The sequence below is a fragment of the Arachis ipaensis genome, chromosome B8 (assembly GCF_059453495.1).
Source record: "Arachis ipaensis isolate K30076 ecotype BB chromosome B8, ASM5945349v1, whole genome shotgun sequence".
In the NCBI taxonomy this organism is placed as follows: domain Eukaryota; kingdom Viridiplantae; phylum Streptophyta; class Magnoliopsida; order Fabales; family Fabaceae; genus Arachis; species Arachis ipaensis.
In genome coordinates this window covers 55,500,897-55,525,432 of record NC_142443.1, presented here as the reverse complement: position 1 = coordinate 55,525,432, position 24,536 = coordinate 55,500,897, and the positions used below count along the sequence as shown (strand labels likewise).

Sequence of the window (24,536 nt, the reverse complement as noted above, 5' to 3'; positions counted from 1 at the left end):
AACGGTGATGCCTCCAGACGATTAGCCATGCAGTGACAGCGCATCGGACCATTTTCCAGAGAGGATCAAAAGTAGCCATTGCCAATGGTGATGTTCTTACATAAAGCCAGCCATAGAAAGGAGTAAGACTGATTGGATGAAGACAGTAGGAAAGCAGAGGTTCAGAGGAACAAAAGCATCTCTATGCGTTTATCTGAAATTCTTACCAATGATTTACATAAGTATTTCTATCCTTATTTTATTATTTATTTTCGAAAACTCCTTAACTATTTTATATCCGCCTGACTGAGATTTACAAGGTGACCATAGCTTGCTTCATACCAACAATCTCCGTGGGATCGACCCTTACTCACGTAAGGTTTATTACTTGGACGACCCAGTGCACTTGCTGGTTAGTTGTATCGAAGTTGTGAATGAAAAACGATTTATTAAGATGTGCGTACAGAGTTTTTGGCGTCGTTGCCTGAGATCACAATTTCGTGCACCAAGTTTTTGGCGCCGTTGCCGGGGATTGTTCGAGTTTGGACAACTGACGGTTCATCGTGTTGCTCAGATTGGGTAATTTTCTTCCTATTTCGTTTTCAAAAAGTTTTCAAAAAAAAATATTTTCAAAAATTTCTCCTTTGTTTTCGAAAAAAAAAATATTTTAAAATAAATGTGTTTTCAAAAATATATTTTTCTTCAGAATTTTTAAGAATGAATTCTAATGTTTCATAATGATTTGTTGAATCCTGGCTGGCTGTAAAGCCATGTCTAAATTCTTTTGGACTGGGGCTTCAATTAATCACCTCAATGGATGTAATTTACATGCTAAAGCTTGACTGGCTATTAAGCCATGTCTAACCCTCAGATTGGAGCTTTAGAATAAGAGTGCAAGATTCTTGGAATTCATATTAAAAATTTTGAAATCCTTTTTTTTTCTTTTTTTCATATAATTTTCGAAAAAACCAAAAAAATTAGAAAATCATAAAAATAAAAAAAATATTTTGTGTTTCTTATTTGAGTCTTGAGTCAATTTTTAAGTTTGGTGTCAATTGCATGCTCATCTTGCATATTTTTCGAAAAATTCATGCATTCATAGTGTTCTTCATGATCTTCAAGTTGTTCTTGGTAAGTCTTCTTGTTTGATCTTGATGTTTTCATGTTTTGTGTCTTTTCTTGTTTTTCATATGCATTCTTGCATTCATAGTGTCCATACATGAAAAATTTCTAAGTTTGGTGTCTTGCATATTTTCTTTGCATTGAAAATTTTTCAAAAATATGTTCTTGATGTTCATCATGATCTTCAAAGTGTTCTTGGTGTTCATCTTGACATTCATAGCATTCTTGCATGCATTCATTGTTTTGATCTAAAAATCTTCATGCATTGCATCATTTTCATGTTCTTCTCTCTCATCATTAAAAATTCAAAAATAAAAAAAATAAAAATAAAAATATCTTCCCCTTTTTCTCTCTCAAAATTTCGAAAATTAGATTTGACTTTTTCAAAAATTTTTAAAATCTAGTTGTTTCTTATGAGTCAAATCAAATTTTCAATTTAAAAATCTTATCTTTTTCAAAATCTTTTTCAAAAATCAAATCTTTTTCATTTTTCTTATTTATTTTCAAAAATTATAAAAATATTTTTCAAAAATCATTTTTCTTATCTTTTTCACATAATTTTCGAAAATAACATCATCAATTAATGTTTTGATTCAAAAATTTCAAGTTTGTTACATACTTGTTAAGAAAGATTCAAACTTTAAGTTCTAGAATCATATTCTGTGATTTCTTATGAATCAAGTCATTAATTGTGATTTTAAAAGTCAAATCTTTTTCAAAAAATTAATGTCAATCATATCTTTTCAAAAATATCTCTTTATCTTATCTTTTTCAAAAATTTGATTTTAAAATATCCTTTCTAACTTCTTAGCTTCTTATCTTTTCAAAATTGATTTTCAAATTTGTTTCAACTAACTAACTAACTTTTTGTTTGTTTCTTATCTTTTTCAAAACTACCTAACTAACTCTCTCTCTCTAATTTTCGAAAATATCTTCCCTCTTTTTCAAAATTTCTTTTTAATTAACTAATTATTTTAATTTTTTATTTTAATTTTCGAAAAATTACTAACCTTTTTCAAAAACTATTTTCGAAAATCACTAACTCTTTTTCAAAAATTATTTTTGAAAATTCTCCTTCTCTCTCATCTCCTTCTATTTATTTATTCATCTACTAACACTTCATCTCACCTAAATTCGAACCCCCTCTTCCATCTGTGTTTGAATTTTTTCTTCTTTTTTTCTTCTACTCACACAGGGACCTCTATACTGTGGTAAAAAGGACCCCTATTATTATTGTTTTTCTGTCCCTCCTTTTCATATGAGCAGGAGCAAGGACAAGAATATTCTTGTTGAAGCAGATCCAGAATCTGAAAGGACTCTGAAGAGGAAACTAAGAGAAGCTAAATCACAACAATCCAGCAAGCACCTTTCAGAAATTTTCGAACAGGAAGAGGAGATGGCAGCCGAAAACAATAATAATGCAAGGAGGATGCTTGGTGACTTTACTGCACCTAATTCCAATTTACATGGAAGAAGCATCTCCATCCCTACCATTGGAGCAAACAATTTTGAGCTGAAGCCACAATTAGTTTCTCTGATGCAGCAGAACTGCAAGTTTCATGGACTTCCATCTGAAGATCCTTTTCAGTTCTTAACTGAATTCTTGCAGATATGTAATACTGTTAAGACTAATAGAGTAGATCCTGAAGTCTACAGGCTCATGCTTTTCCCTTTTGCTGTAAGAGACAGAGCTAGAATATGGTTAGACTCTCAACCTAAGGATAGCCTGAACTCTTGGGATAAGCTGGTCAAGGCTTTCTTAGCCAAGTTCTTTCCTCCTCAAAAGCTGAGCAAGCTTAGAGTGGATGTTCAAACCTTCAGACAGAAAGAAGGTGAATTCATCTATGAAGCTTGGGAGAGATACAAGCAATTGACCAAAAAGTGTCCTTCTGACATGCTTTCAGAATGGACCATCCTGGATATATTCTATGATGGTCTATCTGAATTAGCTAAAATGTCATTGGATACTTCTGCAGGTGGATCCATTCACCTAAAGAAAACGCCTGCAGAAGCTCAAGAACTCATTGACATGGTTGTTAATAACCAGTTCATGTACACTTCTGAAAGGAATCCTGTGAATAATGGGACGCCTATGAAGAAGGGAGTTCTTGAAATTGATACTCTGAATGCTATATTAGCTCAGAATAAAATATTGACTCAGCAAGTCAATATTATTTCATCAGAGTCTGAATGGAATGCATGCTGCATCCAACAGTACTCAAGAGGCATCTTCTGAAGAAGAAGCTTATGATCCTAAAAACCCTGCAATAGCAGAGGTGAATTATATGGGTGAACCTTATGGAAACACCTATAACCCCTTATGGAGAAATCATCCAAATCTCTCATGGAAGGATCAACAAAAGCCTCAACAAGGCTTTAATAATGGTGGAAGAAACAGGTTTAGCAATAGCAAGCCTTTTCCATCATCTACTCAGCAACAGACAGAGAACTCTGAACAAAATACTTCTAATTTAGCAAACTTAGTCTCTAATCTATCTAAGGCCACTGTAAGTTTCATGAATGAAACAAGGTCCTCCATTATAAATTTGGAGGCACAAGTGGGCCAGCTGAGTAAAAGGATCACTGAAATCCCTCCTAGTACTCTCCCAAGCAATACAGAAGAAAATCCAAAAGGAGAGTGCAAGGCCATTGACATAGCCATCATGGCCGAAACCACAAAAGAGGAGGAGGACGTGAATCCCAAGGAGGAAGACCTCTTGGGACGTCCAGTGATCAATAAGGAGCTTCCCTCTGAGGAACCAAAGGAATCTGAGACTCATCTGGAGACCATAGAGATTCTATTGAACCTCCTTATGCCCTTCATGAGCTCTGATGAGTATTCTTCTTCTGAAGAGAATGAGGATGTTACTGAAGAGCAAGTTACCAAGTACCTTGGTACAATCATGAAGCTGAATGCCAAATTATTTGGTATTGAGACTTAGGAAGATGAACCCCCTTGTTCACTAATGAACTGAGTGATCTGGATCAACTGACATTGCCTCAGAAGAAACATGATCCTGGAAAGTTCTTAATACCTTGTACCATAGGCACCATGACCTTTGAGAAGGCTCTATGTGACCTTGGGTCAGGGATAAACCTCATGCCCCTCTCTGTAATAGAGAAACTGGGAATCTATGGGGTGCAAGCTGCTAAAATCTCATTAGAGATGGCAGACAATTCAAGAAAACAGGCTTATCGACAAGTAGAGGACGTGTTAGTAAAGGTTGAAGGCCTTTACATCCCTGCTGATTTCATAATCCTTGATACTGGGAAGGATGAGGATGAATCCATCATCCTTGGAAGACCTTTCCTAGCCACAGCAAGAGCTGTGATTGATGTTGACAGAGGTGAATTAGTCCTTCAATTGAATGAGGACTCCCTTGTGTTTACAACTCAAGGTTACCCTTCTATAAACATGGAAAAGAGGCACAGTAAGCTTCTCTCAAAACAGAGTCAACCAGAGCCCCCACAGTCAAACTCTAAGTTTGGTGTTGGGAGGCCACAACCAAACTCTAAGTTTGGTGTTGAACTCCCATATCCAAACTCTAAGTTTGGTGTTGGGAAGTCTCAACAATGCTCTGAACATCTGTGAGGCTCCATGAGAGCCCACTGTCAAGCTATTGATATTAAAGAAGCACTTGTTGGGAGGCAACCCAATTTTTATTTATCTAATTTTATTTTTCTTGTTCTTTCATGTTTTATTAGGTTCATAATCATGTGGAGTCACAAAATAAATATAAAAATTGAAAATGGAATCAAAAACAGCAGAAGAAAAATCACACCCTGGAGGAAGACCTTACTGGCGTTTAAACGCCAGTAAGAAGCATCTGGCCGGCGTTCAATGCCAGAACAGAGCATGGTTCTGGCGCTGAACGCCCAAAATGGGCAGCATCTGGGCGTTTGAACGCCAGAATTGCACCCTAGAGAAGAGCAGGCGTTGAACGCCCAGAACAAGCATGGTTCTGGCGTTCAACGCCAGAAATGGGCAACAAATGGGCGTTCAACGCCCAGAACAAGCACCAATCTGGCGCTGAACGCCCAGAGTTGTGTGCAAGGGCATTTTGCATGCCTAATTTGGTGTAAGGTTGTAAATCCTTGAACACCTCAGGATCTGTGGACCCCACAGGATCACCTCAGGATCTGTGGACACCACAGGATCCCCACCTACCTCCACTCACTTCTTCTCACCGCTCTTTCACACAATCCCATAAACACTCTTCCCCAAAACTCTTCACTAATCACCTCAATCTCTCTTCCCTATCACCACTTCACCACTCACATCCATCCACTCTTCCCCATAAACCTACCTCATAAACTCCACCTACCTTCAAAATTCAAAATCAATTTCCTACCCAAAACCCACCCTTATGGCCGAACCTTACCCCCCCTCCCTTCCCTATATAAAGCCCTACATTCTTCTTCATTTTCACACAACACAACCCTCTCTTCTCTTCTTGGCCGAATACACCCCCCCTCTCCTCCATATTTTCTTCTTCTTCTTCATCTATTCTTTCTTCTCTTGCTCGAGGGCGAGCAATATTCTAAGTTTGGTGTGGTAAAATCATAAGCTTTTTGTTTTTTCATTACCATTGATGGCACCTAAGACCGGAGAATCCTCTAGAAAAGGGAAAGGGAAGACAAAAGTTTCCACCTCTGAGTCATGGGAGATGAAAAGGTTCATCTCCAAAGCTCATCAAGACCACTTCTATGATGTTGTGGCCAAGAAGAAGGTGATCTCTGAGGTCCCTTTCAAGCTCAAGAGAAATGAGTATCCGGAGATCCGACATGAAATCCAAAGAAGAGGTTGGGAAGTTCTAACAAACCCCATCCAACAAGTCGGCATCCTAATGGTTCAAGAGTTCTATGCCAATGCATGGATCACAAGGAACCATGATCAAAGTAAGAACCCGAACCCAAAGAATTATCTCACTATGGTTCGGGGGAAATATTTAGATTTTAGTCCGGAAAATGTGAGGTTGGCGTTCAACTTGCCTATGATGCAAGGAGATGCACTCCCCTACACTAGAAGGGTCAACTTTAATCAAAGGTTGGACCAAGTCCTCATGGACATATGTGTGGAAGGAGCTCAATGGAAGATTGACTCCAAAGGCAAGCCAGTTCAACTAAGAAGACTGGACCTCAAGCCTGTAGCTAGAGGATGGTTGGAGTTCATCCAACGCTCCATCATCCCCACTAGCAACCAATCTGAAGTTACTGTGGATCGGGCCATCATGATCCATAGCATCATGATTGGAGAGGAAGTAGAAGTTCATGAAGTCATCTCCCTTGAACTCTACAAAATAGCCGAAAAGCCCTCTCCTGGGGCAAGGCTAGCTTTTCCTCATCTTATTTGCCATCTATGTTACTCAACTGAAGCTTCCATAGAAGGAGACATTCCCATTGAGGAAGAGAAGCCCATCACTAAGAAAAGGATGGAGCAAGCAAGAGAGCCCATTCATGGATCTCAAGAGACGCATGAAGCTCATCACCATGAGATCCCGGAAATGCCTCAAATGCATTTTCCTCCACAAAATTATTGGGAGCAAATCAACACCTCCCTAAGAGAATTAAGTTCCAACATGGGACAATTAAGGGTGGAACATCAAGAGCACTCCATCATCCTTCATGAAATTAGAGAAGATCAAAAAGCAATGAGGGAGGAGCAACAAAGACAAGGAAGAGACATAGAAGAGCTCAAGGACATCATTGGTTCCTCAAGAAGGAAACGCCATCATCCCTAAGGTGGACTCATTTCTTGTTCTTACATTCTCTGTTTTTCGTTTTCTATGTTAAGTGCTTATCCATGTTTGTGTCTTCATTACATGATCATTAGTATTTAGTAACTATGCCTTAAAGTTATGAATGTCCTATGAATCCATCACCTCTCTTAAATGAAAAATGATTTAATTCAAAAGAACAAGAAGTACATGAGTTTCAAATTTATCCTTGAACTTAGTTTAATTATATTGATGTGGTGACAATACTTTTTGTTTTCTGAATGAATGCTTGAACAGTGCATATGTCTTTTGAAGTTGTTGTTTAAGAATGTTAAATATGTTGGCTCTTGAAAGAATAATGACAAGGAGACATGTTATTTGATAATCTGAAAAATCATAAAAATGATTTTTGAAGCAAGAAAAAGCAGCAAAGAACAAAGCTTGCAGAAAAAAAATAGCGAAAAAAAAGAGAGAAGAGAAAAAGCAAGCAGAAAAAGCCAAAAGCTCTTAAAACCAAAAGGCAAGAGCAAAAAGCCAGTAACCCTTAAAACCAAAAGGCAAGGGTAATAAAAAGGATCCCAAGGCTTTGAGCATCAGTGGATAGGAGGGCCTAAAGGAATAAAATCCTGGCCTAAGCGGCTAAACCAAGTTGTCCCTAACCATGTGCTTGTGGCGTGCAGGTGTCAAGTGAAAACTTGAGACTGAGCGGTTAAAGTCAAGGTCCAAAGCAAAAGAAGAGTGTGCTTAAGAACCCTGGACACCTCTAATTGGGGACTTTAGCAAAGCTGAGTCACAATCTGAAAAGGTTCACCCAATTATGTGTCTGTGGCATTTATGTATCCAGTGGTAATACTGGAAAACAAAGTGCTTAGGGCCACGGCCAAGACTCATAAAGTAGCTGTGTTCAAGAATCATCATACTGAACTAGGAGAGTCAATAACACTATCTGAACTCTGAGTTCCTATAGATGCCAATCATTCTGAACCTCAATGGATAAAGTGAGATGCCAAAACTATTCAAGAGGCAAAAAGCTACAAGTCCCGCTCATCTGATTGGAACTATGTTTCATTGATAGTTTGGAATTTATAGTATATTCTCTTCTTTTTATCCTATTTGATTTTCAGTTGCTTGGGGACAAGCAACAATTTAAGTTTGGTGTTGTGATGAGCGGATAATTTATACGCTTTTTGACATTGTTTTTAGTATGTTTTTAGTAGAATCTAGTTACTTTTAGGGATGTTTTTATTAGTTTTTATGCTAAATTTACATTTCTGGACTTTACTATGAGTTTGTGTATTTTTCTGTGATTTCAGGTATTTTCTGGCTGAAATTGAGGGACTTGAGCAAAAATCAGATTCAGAGGTTGAAGAAGAACTGCTGATGCTGTTGGATTCTGACCTCCCTGCACTCAAAGTGGATTTTCTAGAGTTACAGAACTCAAAATGGCGCGCTTCCAATTGCGTTGGAGAGTAGACATCCAGGGCTTTCCAGCAATGTATAATAGTCCATATTTTGACCGAGTATAGAGGACGTAAAAGGGCGTTGAACACCAGTTCTACGCTGCTGTCTGGAGTTAAACGCCAGAAACATGTCACAAACCAGAGTTGAACGCCAGAAACACGTTACAACCTGGCGTTCAACTCCAGAAAGAGCCTCTGCACGTGGAAAGCTAAAGCTCAGCCCAAGCACACACCAAGTGGGCCCCAGAAGTGGATTTATGCATCAATTACTTACTTCTGTAAACCCTAGTTGCTAGTTTATTATAAATAGAACTTTTTACTATTGTATTAGACATCTTTGGACGCCTGGTTCTTAGATCATGGGGGCTGGCCATTCGGCCATGCCTGAACCTTTCACTTATGTATTTTCAACGGTAGAGTTTCTACACTCCATAGATTAAGGTGTGGAGCTCTGCTGTTCCTCAAAGATTAATGTAAAGTACTACTGTTTTTCTATTCAATTCAACTTATTCCGCTTCTAAGATATTCATTCGCACTTCAACCTGAATGTGATGAACGTGACAATCATCATCATTCCCTATGAACGTGTGCCTGACAACCACTTCCGTTCTACCTTAGATTGAATGAATATCTCTTGGATCTCTTAATCAGAATCTTCGTGGTATAAGCTAGATTGATGGCGGCATTCATGAGAGTCCGGAAAGACTAAACCTTGTATGTGTTATTCCGAGTAGGACTCTGGGATTGAATGACTGTGACGAACTTCAAACTCGCGAGTGCTGGGCGTAGTGACAGACGCAAAAGGAGGGTGAATCCTATTCCAGTATGATCGAGAACCTCAGATGATTAGCCGTGCTGTGACAGAGCATTTGGACCATTTTCACAAGAGGATGGGATGCAGCCATTGACAACGGTGATGCCTCCAGACGATTAGCCATGCAGTGACAGCGCATCGGACCATTTTCCAGAGAGGATCAAAAGTAGCCATTGCCAATGGTGATGTCCTTACATAAAGCCAGCCATAGAAAGGAGTAAGACTGATTGGATGAAGACAGCAAGAAAACAGAGGTTCAGAGGAACGAAAGCATCTCTATGCGTTTATCTGAAATTCTCACCAATGATTTACATAAGTATTTCTATCCTTATTTTATTATTTATTTTTGAAAACTCCTTAACTATTTTATATCCGCCTAACTGAGATTTACAAGATGACCATAGATTGCTTCATACCAACAATCTCCGTGGAATCGACCCTTACTCACGTAAGGTTTATTACTTGGACGACCCAGTGCACTTGCTGGTTAGTTGTATCGAAGTTGTGAATGAAAAACGATTTATTAAGACGTGCGTATAGAGTTTTTGGCGTCGTTGCCTGAGAACACAATTTCGTGCACCAGCCTCTGAACCTCTGCGTTCCTATTGTCTTCATCCAATCATGCGTGCTCCCTTCCATGGCAAGCAGTATGATCCTCTCGAATGAAAAATACCAGGTACGGTTTCTGCACGGCTAATCAACTGTCGGATTTCTCGTCTCGGATGAAAAATACCAGGTACAGCTACCGCACGGCTAATCATCTGTCGGTTCTCACTAGCGTCGGAATAGGATATCTCTATCCTTTTACACGCTGTCACTGCACCCAACATTCGTGAGTTTGAAGCTCGTCACAGTCATCCCTTCCCAGATCCTACTCGGAATACCACAGAGAAGGTTTAGACTTTCCAGATCTCAGGAATGCTGCCAATTGGTTCAAGCCTATACCACAAAGGTTCTAATCTCACGGACTCGGTCCATGGATTAGAGACCCAAGAGAATATACTCTGGCTATCGTCCAATGACTACGTTGAACATCATGTAGACCGCTTGTGGTTGTCAGGCACGCGGATCTTGGCTAAGCGAGTAACAAAGATAGTGGGTGATTGTCACGGGTCACCCCTTCATTTTGACTTAACTGAATTAAGTACGAGAGTATATCTTGGAGAAGAAGTAAGCATGAATTGAAAGAGAAACAATAGTACTTGTATTAATTCATGAAGAACAGCAGAGCTCCGCACCTTAATCTATGAGGTGTAGAAACTCCACCGTAGAAAATACATAAGAGAAAGTAGTCTAAGAATGGCCAGAGATGCGAATACAATAGTAAAAAGTGCTATTTATACTAAACTAGTTACTAGGGATTACAGGAAATAAGTAACTAAGTGCAGATAGTGCAGAAATCCATTTCCGGGGCCCACTTAGTGTGTGCTTGGGCTGAGCATTGAGATTTACACGTGCATAGGCCATTTCTAGAGTTAAATGTCAGCTTGGATGCCAGTTTGGGTGTTTAACTCCAGTTCTGGTGCCAGTTCTGGCGTTTTACGCCAGAAAAGGGTCTCTGGCTGGCGTTTAACGCCAGTTTGGGCCATCAAATCTCGGGCAAAATATGGACTATTATATATTTCTGGAAATCTCAAGATGTCTACTTTCTAACGCAATTGAGAGTGCACCAATTGGGCTTCTGTAGCTCTAGAAAATCCACTTCGAGTGCAGGAGGGTCAGAATCCTACAACATTTGCAGTCCTTTCTCAGCCTCTGAATCAGACTTTTGCTCAGATCCCTCAATTTCAGCCAGAAAATACCTGAAATTATAGAAAAAGACACAAACTCATAGTAAAGTCTAGAAATAAGATTTTTTCATAAAAATTAATAAAAATATAATAAAAAGTAACTAAAACATACTAAAAACTATGTAAAAATAATGCCAAAAGGATATAAAATATCCGCTCATCAACTATTACCATACTGAGAACCTCCAGTTCTCATACCATATTTCTGTTATATTTTTCAGATGCAGGTCGCAACCCACCTCGGTGAGTTGTCTGGTTGGTGACAGAAGCGTAGGATCCAGATATCTTTTTGAGTCTTTTTGGCTTATTTTGTATATGACTCTCATTTTTGTATTTTGTTTTGCCTAGAGGCTTGTATTTGAGAGAACAAAATTGTATAAGCTGTTTTTACTATCAGGCTTTTATTTATCTGTATATATGACTAGCCGACTTAAACTCCGCGAGTCGTGGCTAGGTTCTTATGATATTATACTATTCTATTTTGATATATCTTATCTGTTGTTTGTGCTTTAAGTTAGACACTTCGCTAGTACGTTTTGTGCTTTTAAATCCAGTTTTTGAGCTATATCCTTCATCGGACTTCTAAACTTTATTAATCCTTTCTATATATATTATATGTACGAGCTTAGAATTGTCGTAATCTCTGATTATCCTTTGCTTTATGACGCGTGGTAAAACTTAGGCTAATTAGGGTGTTACAATTAGTGGTATCAGAGCAGTTCGTCCTCGTGAGCCTGAGGAATGGACCGATTGTGCTTCATTGTATACTCTGTGTGTCTTTTTCTTTGATGCTATTAGTTTATCTACTTGATATATGCATAGCATGCTTGTTTGTGAGTTCCTGTTTAGGATAATCGAAGCACTAGGCTTTTGGTATTGAGACTGATCACCTTGATATCAATTGTTTGGTATAGACAGGAGCCCTAATGGCCACTCACGGACGAGGTCGAGCACGTTCATGAGAAAGTAGGAATGAGCAACCAGCTGACAATCATACCAAATTCATGGTGGCAATGGCGAATCTCGCTAACACTATGGAAGCTAATTCTGCTGTGAATCTGCAAGCTGTGCAGAGATTAGGCCAACCGGCTGGGAATAAAAACCGAAATGGTGAGAGAATGCTAATGATAATACTGAGGGAAACGGTGATAACACGGGTGGTGTTCTGATGACCTTGGCGACGTTCCTCAAGGTTCATCCGCCAATATTCCGAGGATCAACTAATCTAGCTGAAGCAGACAACTGGTTCCAGGCTATGGAGCGTGCTTTACAGGCACAGCATGTTCCCATCAATTAATATGTCGAGTTTGCCGCTTATCAGCTTGCGGGAAAGGCCCAGCACTGGTGGCAAGCTGAGTGCTGCTTGCTACAACTTTAGAACGCCGATGTTCTGTGGGACGTATTCCAGACGGCCTTTTATAAGAAGTATTTCCCCGACTCTGCAAGGGAAGCGAAGGAGATAGAACTGATGCAGTTGAAGCAAGGTTCCTTATCTGTAGCGGACTACACCAACAAATTTGAGGAGCTTTGTAGATTTTCTATGGTATGTCAGGGTGCCCCGGAGACCTACAAGGGCTGGAAGTGCATTAATTACCAGAGGGGTATAAAAGATAGCATTATGACTGCTGTGGCGCCTATGGAAATCCGTGTCTTCTCCAACTTGGTGAACAAGGCGAGAGTGGTGGAAGAGTACGCCAAGACAGTAGCTTCGTCCAAGGAAACTCATGGAGGGAGTTCTAGTCGGGGGCGTGGCAAGTATTTTCATCCGAAGGGTCATAGCTTCAAAAGAGGAGGATATGCGCCTCAAGGTCAAGGAGGCTTCAGGAAGAACACTCAGACTCAGTTTCAGTACGCTAAGGGGAGAGGAAATCAGAGTAAGGATTCTCCGAATTTGACTTGCGTACATTGTGGGCGTTTCCATCCTTGTAACTCATGCAAGATTGGTTTAGGTGGTTGCTTCAATTGTGGGTTTTCTGGCCACATTGCGAGGGATTGTACTCGTGGGAGGAATCAGAATGCGGGCCAGAGTCAGCATCAAGGTCGAGTCTTTACTGTAAATGCCAAGGATGCTTCCAAGGCGGATCCGTTGATGAGAGGTATTTGTTTAATTGGGGATAAGACTTTAATTGCATTATATGATACTGGGACTTTGCATTCGTTTATTTTGTTTGCTAAAGTCGAGGAACTAGGTTTGAAAGTATCAGAGTTACCTTTTGACTTGCATGTACATACTCCGCATCAGACGGTTATATCTAGGTCAGGGTGTAGGCAAGTAGGTTTCAAGCTTGAGGGTAGAGATTTTGTGCATGACTTGATCTGTTTACCAATGGTTGGGTTGGAGATGATTTTGGGGTTTGATTAGTTGTCGAAGAATCGAGTTTTGTTGGGTTGCTTTGAAAGGACAATTCAGTTTATGCCGGAAGGAGAAAGTGGGGTAGTGATAGCTGAAGGTTACTACCTGAACTCAGTAAGGGTGCACTGTAGTGGGGAAGAGCGTCCGGCATACATCTTGTTAACTACTAATGCTTCGGGCGATGTCCAGAACTTAGATCAGATTCTGGTGGTTAGAGACTTTCCGGAGGTATTTCCAGAGGATATTCCTGAATTTTCACCTCAAAGGGAGATTGAATTTGCGATTGAATTGGCATCGGGAGCCAGACCAGTGTCGATTGCGCCGTATAGAATGGCTTCGATAGAGCTGCTAGAATTAAAGACTCAGTTGGAAGAGCTTCTGAACAAGAGGTTCATTTGACCGAGTGTATCACCGTGGGGAGCGCCAGTTTTATTGGTGAAAAAGAAGGATGGAGGGATGCGACTGTGTGTGGATTACCGACAGTTGAATAAAGTGACTGTGAAGAACAAGTATCCATTGCCTAGGATCGACGACTTGATGGATCAACTGCAAGGAGCCGGAGTATTTTCCAAGATTGATTTGAGATCCGGTTACCATCAGATAAGGGTGAAAGAGGATGACAATCCTAAGACTGCATTTAGGACACGCTATGGACACTACGAGTTTGCGGTAATGTCCTTTGGGTTAACGAATGCACCTGCTGTTTTCATGGATTACATGAACAGAGTCTTTCATTCCTTTTTGGACAAATTCGTGGTGGTTTTCATAGACAACATCTTGGTTTACTCTAAGACGGCAAAAGAGCATGAGGAACACTTGAGGATTGTGTTGCAAATCCTAAAGGAGCAAAAGTTGTACGCCAAGTTGTCGAAGTATGAGTTCTGGAAGGAGGAGGTGAAGTTCTTGGGTCACGTGGTGAGCAAAGGAGGAATAGTCGTAGACCCTTCTAAGGTAGAAGCAGTTATGGAGTGGGAAAGACCAATGACGGTGACAGAAGTTAGGAGTTTCTTGGGCTTGGCCGGATATTACCAGAGATTCATTGAAGGATTCTCCCGGATTACACTACCGGTGACTAAATTGACAAGGAAAGAAGTGCCATTCGTGTGGACGTCGGAGTGCAAAGAGAGTTTTCAGACTTTGAAGCAGAGATTAACTTCAGCACCTGTTCTAATCATACCGGAACTACATGAACCGTTTGAAGTATATTGTGATGCGTCACTGAAGGGTTTGGATTGCGTGTTGATGCAACACCAGAATGTGGTGGCTTACGCATCACGTCAGCTGAGACCGTATGAGGTGAATTACCCAACTCATGATTTGGAATTAGTGGCGATTGTGTTTGCATTGAAGATTTGGAGACACCTCTTGTACGGAGTAAGGTTTAGTGTCTTTTTTTATCATAAGAGTCTCAAGTAAATCTTTGATCAGAAAGAGCTAAATATGCGTCTGATGAGCGGATAATTTATACGCTTTTTGGCATTGTTTTTACTTAGTTTTTAGTATGATTTAGTTGGTTTTTAGTATATTTTTATTAGTTTTTTAATTAAAAATCACATTTCTGGACTTTACTATGAGTTTGTGTGTTTTTCTGTGATTTCAGGTATTTTCTGGCTGAAATTGAGGGAGCTGAGCAAAAATCTGATTCAGGCTGGAAAAAGGACTGCTGATGCTGTTGGATTTTGACCTTCCTGCACTCAAAGTGGATTTTTTGGAGCTACAGAACTTCAAATGGCGCGCTCTCAATTGCGTTGGAAAGCAGACATCCAGGGATTTCCAGCAATATATAATAGTCCATACTTTGCTCAAGGATAGATGATGTAAACTGGCATTCAACGCCAGTTCCATGTTGCAGTCTGGCGTCCAGCGCCAGAAACAAGTTACAAGTTGGAGTTCAATGCCAGAAATAGGTTACAACCTGGCGTTGAACACCCAAAATAGCCCAGGCACGTGAGAAGCTTAAGTCTCAGCCCCATCACACACCAAGTGGGCCCCAGTAGTGGATTTCTGCACTATCTATCATAGTTTACTCATTTTCTGTAAACCTAAGTTACAAGTTTAGTATTTAAACAATTTTTAGAGAATTATTTTGCATCTCATGACATTTTAGATCTAAACTTTGTAATCTCTGACAGCATGAGTCTCTAAACTCCATTGTTGGGGGTGAGGAGCTCTGTTGTGTTTCGATGAATTAATGCAACTATTTCTGTTTTCTATTCAAACACGCTTGTTCCTATCTAAGATGTTCATTCGCACTTCAATATGATGGATGTGATGATCCGTGACAGTCATCACCATTCTCAACCTATGAACGCGTGTCTGACAACAACCTCCGTTCTACTTTCGATTGAATGAGTATCTCCTGGATTCCTTAATCAGAATCTTCGTGGTATAAGCTAGAATCCATTGGCAGCATTCTTGAGAATCCGGAAAGTCTAAACCTTGTCTGTGGTATTCCGAGTAGGATTCAGGGATTGAATGACTGTGATGAGCTTCAAACTCACGAGTGTTGGGGGTAGTGATAGACGCAAAAGGATCAATGGATCCTATTCTGACATGATCGAGAACCGACAGATGATTAGCCGTGCGATGACAGCGCACCTGGACCTTTTTCACTGAGAGGACGGATGGTAACCATTGACAACGGTGATCCACCAACACACAGCTTGCCATAGGAGGAACCTTGCGTGCGTGAAGAAGAAGACAGGGAGAAAGCTGAGATTCAGAAGACAAAGCATCTCCAAAACTCCAACATATTCTCCATTACTGCATACCAAGTATTTATTTTATGTTCCCTTGTTCATTTGCAAGTCAACTGATAATTATAATTGACCTCCTAACTGAGATTTACAAGATAACCAGAGATTGCTTCAAACCAATAATCTCCGTGGGATTCGACCCTTACTCACGTAAGGTATTACTTGGACGACCCAGTGCACTTGCTGGTTAGTGGTACGCATGTTGAAAAGTGTGATTCACAATTCGTGCACCAAGTTTTTGGCGCCGTTGTCGGGGATTATTCGAGTTTGAATAACTAAAGGTTTATTTTGTTGCTTAGATTAGGAATAATTTATTTTTGTTGCTATAGAGTCATTAAATTCTGAGTCCTTTGTTTCCTTTTCAAAAATTTTTCAAAAATATTATTTTTCTTTATCAATTTTTATTTTTTTTTTCGTGAGTTTAGTGTCTTGTTCTAAGTTTGGTGTCAATTGCATATTTTATATTTTTCTTTTAAATTTTCGAAGTTGTGTTCTTTGATCTTCAAGTTGTTCTTGTTTATTTGTCTTGTTTGATTTTTAGTTTTTCTTGTTCTGTGTCTTTTCTTATTTTTCTTGTGTTTTTCCAAAGCATTAGTCTTCAAAAAGGAATTTATTTTTAGTTAGTGAAAATATACCTCTTCAAAACAAGTGTTACATTTACAGCTCAATTGGCTAGAGCATTGGTTTATGTTCTTGATAATTGGGCACCGGTTCTATTAAAAATCTTTTTCAAAAATAATTTTTCTTGATTTAATCTTGTGCCAAACTTTAAGTTTGGTGTTTTCTTGTTAATCTTTATATAATTTTTGAAAAGTTATTTTGTTCTTCTAAAAATTTGAAGTTTGGTGTTCTTTCTTTTGTTCTTGGCGTTCTTGTGAATCTTCAAAGTGTTCTTGAGTCTTCTTTGTGTCTTGATCTTAAAATTCTTAAGTTTGGTGTTCATTGGTATTTTTCCTCCAAAATTTTCGAAAACAAGGAGCATTAGATCTAAAAATTTTAAGTCTTGTGTCTTTTATGTGTTTTTCTCTTTCATCATAAAATTCAAAATTCAAAAAAAGAAATATCTTTTCTAACTATTTTTAAGCCATATTTTCAAATTTTTTTTATAAAAATTCAGATTTTAATTTCAAAATTTTTCAAATCTTATCCTTTTAAGATTAAAAAAAATAAAAAAAATAAAAAAATTTATATCTTTTCCTTCTTAAAATCTTTTCAACTCATAAATATCTTTTTTAAATCTTCACAATATCTTTTTCAAAACAAATTTATTTTTTTCAAATATCTTTTATATTTTTTTTTAATTTTCAATTACATATTTTTCCTATCATATTTATCTTTTACAAATCATATCTTCTATCTTATCTTTTCTCATAATTTTCGAATTACTTGGGTTGACTTGGTCAAAATTTTTCAAATCATATCTTTTTCAAAACTTCCTAACCAATTTTTTTTCTCTTTCTCTCTCTATTTTTCGAAAATCTTCACCCATTTTTATTTATTTTATTTTAATTTATTTTATTTTCGAAATAAATAAATAAATAAATAAATAAAAATATTTTTTTTCTATTTTACATCATCTCCCTTTCTCCATCATGGATCTAAGTGGAAATGAACAGTCCAGAAGGACTCTGGGGTCATATGCTAACCCCACCACTGCTTCATATGGGAGTAGTATCAGTATACCCTCCATTGGAGTCAGTAGCTTTGAGTTGAATCCTCAGCTCATTATCATGGTGCAGCAAAGTTGCCAGTATTCCAGTCTTCCACAGGAAGAACCTACAGAATTTTTGGCACAGTTTTTACAAATTGCTGACACAGTACATGATAAGAAAGTAGATCAGGATATCTACAGATTATTACTGTTCCCATTTGCTGTAAAAGACCAAGCTAAGAGGTGGTTAAATAACCAACCTAAGGCTAGCATAAAGACATGGAAACAGCTGACAGAAAAATTCCTGAATCAATACTTTCCTCCAAAACGGATGACACAGCTAAGGCTGGACATCCAAGGCTTCAAACAAGGAGATAATGAATCTCTTTATGATGCCTGGGAGAGATACAGAGAGATGCTAAGAAAATGCCCCTCTGAGATATTTTCAGAGTGGGTTCAGCTAGACATCTTCTATTATGGGCTTACAGAAAGAGCTCAGATGTCTCTAGACTACTCAGCTGGTGGATCTATCTACATGAGAAAGACAATTGAAGAAGCTCAAGAGCTTATTGATACAGTTCCCAGAAATCAGCATCTGTACTTAAGCAGCGAACCTTCCATGAAAGAAGAGGCTAAAACAGTGACTACTGAACTCAGTCCTGCTGAACAAGCTACTGAATTCAATCAGCAATTGGATTTTCTAACAAAACAGTTAGCCAAATTCAAGGAGATACTACAAGAGACAAGGATGGCTAATATAAATATGGAAGAACAATTAAAGCAAACAAAGCAGCAGCTGTCAAAACAAATAACAGAAGAATGCCAAGCAGTTCAATTTATCAGTGGGAAAACATTAAATACCCCACCTCAAGGCAGCAGGAAGCCAAGAAATGAGCAAACTATCCAAATTCCATCTGAGGACAGTAAGAGCCCGGGGAAAAATAATTCTGGCGCTAAAACGCCAGAAATTGGGTGGAAGGCTGGCGCTGAACGCCCAAACCATGCTCAGGACTGGCGTTCAACGCCAGAAACAAGCAAGGAACTGGCGTTGAACGCCCAAAGGAAGCACAGTTCTGGCGTTCAGACGCCAGGAACAGATGAGGAGTTGGCGTCTAACGCCACTCCAGCTTCCAACCCTGGCTTTCAAATGCCAGTGAAGGATCAGACACCTGCAAGTGCTAATAATAAATCTCTCAAGAAGGCTTCTCAACCTACCTCTGTAGGAAATAAACCTGCAGCAACCAAGGTTGAGAAATACAAAGCCAAGATTCTTTATCCTCAAAAACTCCGCAAAGAGGAGCAGGATAAGCAATTTGCCCGCTTTGCAGACTATCTTAGGACTCTTGAAATAAAGATTCCGTTTGCAGAGGCACTTGAGCAAATACCCTCTTATGCCAAGTTCATGAAAGATATCTTGAGTCATAAGAAGGATTGGAGAGAAACTGAAAGAGTTCTCCTCACTGAAGAATGCAGTGCAGTCATTCTGAAAAGCTTCCCAGAAAAGCTTAAAGATCCCGGGAGCTTTATGATACCATGCATATTAGAGGGTAACTGCACCAAGACAGCTCTATGTGATCTTGGGGCAAGCATCAACCTAATCCCTACATCCACTATCAGAAAGCTTGGCTTGACTGAAGAGGTCAAACCAACCCGGATCTGTCTTCAACTTGCTGATGGCTCCATTAAATACCCATCAGGCATAATTGAGGACATGATTGTCAAGGTTGGGCCATTTGCCTTCCCTACTGACTTTGAAGTGCTAGAAATGGAGGAGAACAAGAGTACAACTCTCATTCTAGGAAGACCATTCCTAGCAACTGGACGAACCCTCATTGACGTCCAAAAAGGGGAGATAAACCTGAGAGTCAATAAGGATGAGTTTAAGTTGAATGTTGTCAAAGCTATGCAACATCCAGACACATCAGACGACTGCCTGGGCGTTGATATTATTGACTCCCTGGTGGAAGAGGTCCATATGACTGAGAGTCTCGAATCAGAGCTAGAGGACATTTTTAAAGATGTTCAGCCTGATCTGGAGGAACCAGGGGAAATAAAAGAACCTCTGAAAACTCCTCAGAAAAAGGAGAAACCTCCTAAACCCGAGCTCAAACCACTACCACCATCCCTGAAATATGCATTTCTGGGAGAAGGTGACACTTTTCCTGTAATCATAAGCTCTGCTTTAGGGCCACAGGAAGAGAAAACACTAATTCAGGTGCTAAGGACACACAAGACAGCTCTTGGGTGGTCCATAAGTGATCTTAAGGGCATTAGTCCAGCCAGATGCATACACAAGATCCTATTGGAGGATGATGCTAAGCCAGTGGTTCAACGACAGAGGCGGCTAAATCCCGCCATGAAGGAGGTGGTGCAAAAAGAGGTCACTAAGTTACTAGAGGCTGGGATTATCTATCCTATTTCCGATAGCCCCTGGGTGAGCCCTATCCATGTTGTCCCTAAGAAGGGAGGAATGACAGTGGTTCATAATGAAAAGAATGAACTGGTTCCTACAAGAACAGTTACAGGGTGGCGTATGTGTATTGACTACAGAAGGCTCAATACAGCCACCAGGAAGGATCATTTTCCTTTACCATTCATAGACCAGATGCTAGAGAGACTAGCAGGTCATGAATATTACTACTTTTTGGATGGTTATTCAGGTTACAACCAAATTGCAGTAGATCCTCAGGACCAAGAGAAAACAGCACTCACATGTCCTTCTGGAGTGTTTGCCTACAGAAGGATGCCTTTTGGTCTGTGTAATGCACCTGCAACCTTTCAGAGGTGCATGCTCTCTATCTTCTCTGATATGGTAGAGAAGTTTCTGGAAGTCTTCATGGATGACTTTTCAGTATTTGGAGACTCATTCATCTCCTGCCTTAACCATTTAGCACTTGTTCTGAAAAGATGCCAAGAGACCAACCTAGTTTTAAACTGGGAAAAATGTCACTTTATGGTGACTGAAGGGATTGTCCTTGGGCATAAAATTTCAAACAAGGGAATAGAGATGGATCAAGCTAAAGTTGAAGTAATTGAAAAATTACCACCACCTGCCAATGTTAAGGCAATCAGAAGCTTTCTGGGGCATGCAGGATTCTATAGGAGGTTTATAAAAGATATTTCAAAAATTGCAAAACCTCTGAGCAATCTGCTAGCTGCTGACACGCCATTTGTGTTTGACACAGTGTCTGCAGGCGTTTGAGACCCTGAAAGCTAAGCTGGTCACAGCACTAGTTATTTCTGCACCAGACTGGACATTACCCTTTGAACTAATGTGTGATGCCAGTGACCATACCATTGGTGTAGTATTGGGACAGAGGCATAACAAGCTTCTGCATGTCATTTATTATGCTAGCAGTGTTTTAAATGATGCCCAGAAAAATTACACAACCACAGAAAAAGAATTACTTGCAGTGGTTTATGCCATTGACAAGTTTAGATTCTACTTAGTAGGATCAAAAGTGATTGTGTACACTGACCATGCTGCTCTTAAATATCTACTCACAAAGCAGGATTCAAAGCCCAGGCTCATAAGATGGGTGTTGCTTCTGCAAGAGTTTGATATAGAAATAAGAGACAGAAAAGGAACAGAGAATCAAGTAGCTGATCACCTGTCCCGGATAGAACCAGTAGCAGGAGCATCCCTCCCTCCTACTGAGATCTCTGAAACCTTTCCGGATGAGCAATTGTTTTCTATTCAGGAAGCTCTGTGGTTTGAAGACATTGCAAACTATAAGACACAAGGTTCTCCTTCTATAACCATGGAGAGGAAGCATGAAAAGCTTCTCTCACTGCAGAGTCAACCAAAGCCCCCACAGTCAAACTCTAAGTTTGGTTTTGGGAGGCCACAACCAAACTCTAAGTTTGGTATTGGGAGGTCCCAACCTTGCTCTGATTATCTGTGAGGCTCCATGAGAGCTCACTGTCAAGCTATTGACATTAAAGAAGCGCTTGTTGGGAGGCAACCCAATGTTATTTAATTATATCTATTTATTTTCCATGGCTATTTTATGTTTTCTTTAGGTTGATGATCATGTGAAGTCACAAAAACAAATGGAAAATCAAAAACAGAATGAAAAACAGCATGAAAAATAGCACACCCTGGAGGAAGATCATTCTGGCATTTAAACGCCAGAAACAAGCATCAGTCTGGCGTTAAACGCCAGAAATAGGCTACATTTGGGGGTTTAACGCCAGAAACAGGTAGCAATCTGGCGTTAAACACCAGGATTGCACAGTAAGGGCATTTTGTACGCCTAATTGGAGCAGGGATGCTAAATCCTTGACCCCACTGGATCTGTGGACCCCATAGGATCCCCACCTACCTCACCATTCAAATTCAAACCATTTCCCTCCCAAATCCACCCATTCACACACTTCCATCTCCTCCATCTTCTCCACTTCTTTCTTCTTTTGCTCGAGGACGAGCAAACCTTTTAAGTTTGGTGTGGTAAAAGCATTGCTTTTGTTTTTCCATAATTCAGTGGTAGAGCAATTGACTGCAAATCAAAGAGCTATGAGGAAAGAGCAACAAAGGCAAGGAAGAAACATAGAGGAGCTCAAGAGCACCATTGGTTCTTCAAGAAGAGGAAGACGCCACCCTCATTAAGGTGGCCCATTCCTTAATCTCCTTGTTCTTATTTTCCTGTTTTTCGTTTACTATGCTTCATGTTTAATTATGTTTGTGTCTTTACTATATGATCACTAGTATCTAAGTGTCTATGTCTTAAAGATATGAATGTCCTATGAATCCATCACCTTTCTTAAATGAAAATTGTTTTCTGAAAAAGAAAAAGAAGTACATGAATTTTGAATTTTAAAATAGTTTAATTATTTTGATGTGGTGGCAATACTTTTTGTTTTCTGAATGAATGCTTGAATAGTGCATATTTCTTTTGAATTTGTTGTTTATGAATGTTAAAATTGTTGGCTCTTGAAAGAATGATGAAAAAGGAGAAATGTTATTTGATAATCTGAAAAATCATAAAAATGATTCTTGAAGCAAGAAAAAGCAGTGAAGAACAAAGCTTGCAGAAAAAAAAAGCAAAAAAAAAAAGCAAGCAGAAAAAGCCAAAAGCTCTTTAAACCAAAAGGCAAGGAAAAAAAAGCCAATAGCCCTTAAAACCAAAAGGCAAGGGTAATAAAAAGGATCCAAGACTTTGAGCATCAGTGGATAGGAGGGCCTAAAGGAATAAAATCCTAGCCTTAGCGGCTAAACCAAGCTGTCCTTAACCATGGGCTTGTGGCGTGAAGGTGTCAAGTGAAAACTTGAGACTGATCGGTTAAAGTTGAGGTCCAAAGCAAAAAAAAAATAGAGTGTGCTTAAGAACCCTGGACACCTTTAATTGGGGACTTTAGCAAAGCTGAGTCACAATCTGAAAAGGTTCACCCAGTTATGTGTCTGTGGCATGTATGTATCCGGTGGTAATACTGGAAAACAGAGTGCTTAGGGCCACGGCCAAGACTCATAAAGTAGCTGTGTTCAAGAATCAACATACTGAACTAGAAGAATCAATAACACTATCTAAATTCTGAGTTCCTATAGATGCCAATCATTCTGAACTTCAAAGGATAAAGTGAGATACCAAAACTGTTCAGAAGCAAAAAGCTAATAGCCCCGCTCATCTAATTAACACTGATCTTCATAGGTGTTTTTGGAATTCATTGTATATTCTCTTTTTTTATCCTACTTTGTTTTTAGTTGCTTGGGGACAAGCAACAATTTAAGTTTGGTGTTGTGATGAGCGGATAATTTATACGCTTTTTGGCATTGTTTTTACTTAGTTTTTAGTATGATTTAGTTGGTTTTTAGTATATTTTTATTAGTTTTTTAATTAAAAATCACATTTCTGGACTTTACTATGAGTTTGTGTGTTTTTCTGTGATTTCAGGTATTTTCTGACTGAAATTGAGGAAGCTGAGCAAAAATCTGATTCAGGCTGAAAAAGGACTGCTGATGCTGTTGGATTCTGACCTTCCTGCACTCAAAGTGGATTTTTTGGAGCTACAGAACTCCATATGGTGCGGTCTCAATTGCGTTGGAAAGTAGACATCCAGGGCTTTCCAGTAATATATAATAGTCCATACTTTGCTCAAGGATAGACGACGTAAACTGGCGTTCAACGCCAGTTCCATGTTGCAGTCTGGCGTCCAGCGCCAGAAACAAGTTACAAGTTGGAGTTCAACGCCAGAAACAGGTTACAACCTGGCGTTGAACGCCCAAAACAGCCCAGGCACGTGAGAAGCTTAAGTCTCAGCCCCAGCACACACCAAGTGGGCCCCAGTAGTGGATTTCTGCACTATCTATCATAGTTTACTCATTTTCTGTAAACCTAGATTACTAGTTTAGTATTTAAACAATTTTTAGAGAATTATTTTGCATCTCATGATATTTTAGATCTGAACTTTGTAATCTCTGACGGCATGAGTCTCTAAACTCCATTGTTGGGGGTGAGGAGCTCTGCTGTGTTTCGATGAATTAATGCAACTATTTCTGTTTTCTATTCAAACACGCTTGTTCCTATCTAAGATGTTCATTCGCACTTCAATATGATGGATGTGATGATCCGTGACAGTCATCACCATTCTCAACCTATGAATGCGTGCCTGACAACTACCTCCGTTCTACTTTCGATTGAATGAGTATCTCCTGGATTCCTTAATCAGAATCTTCGTGGTATAAGCTAGAATCCATTGGCAGCATTCTTGAGAATCTGGAAAGTCTAAACCTTGTCTGTGGTATTCCGAGTAGGATTCAGGGATTGAATGACTATGACGAGCCTCAAACACGCGAGTGTTGGGCGTAGTGACAGATGCAAAAGGATCAATGGATCCTATTCTGACATGATCGAGAACCGACAGATGATTAGCCGTGTGGTGACAGCGCACCTGGAC

At 39.4% G+C, this 24,536-nt stretch overlaps 1 protein-coding gene and 1 non-coding gene across 2 annotated transcripts; one reads left to right on the top strand and one right to left on the bottom strand.

Annotated features, from left to right (window-relative positions):
• Positions 1 to 2,893: 2,893 nt before the first annotated feature.
• LOC148548166 (small nucleolar RNA R71) lies at positions 2,894 to 3,001 on the bottom strand. Its single transcript, XR_015898924.1, has one exon. It is a non-coding gene; the product is annotated as a small nucleolar RNA R71 (small nucleolar RNA).
• An 8,894-nt stretch (positions 3,002 to 11,895) lies between these two features.
• Positions 11,896 to 13,244, top strand: LOC107611082 (uncharacterized). Its single transcript, XM_016313045.1, has 2 exons — positions 11,896 to 12,027; positions 12,291 to 13,244. Exons 1-2 carry the CDS (start codon positions 11,896 to 11,898, stop codon positions 13,242 to 13,244), a joined length of 1,086 nt encoding a protein of 361 aa, XP_016168531.1.
• The last annotated feature ends 11,292 nt before the right edge of the window (positions 13,245 to 24,536 follow it).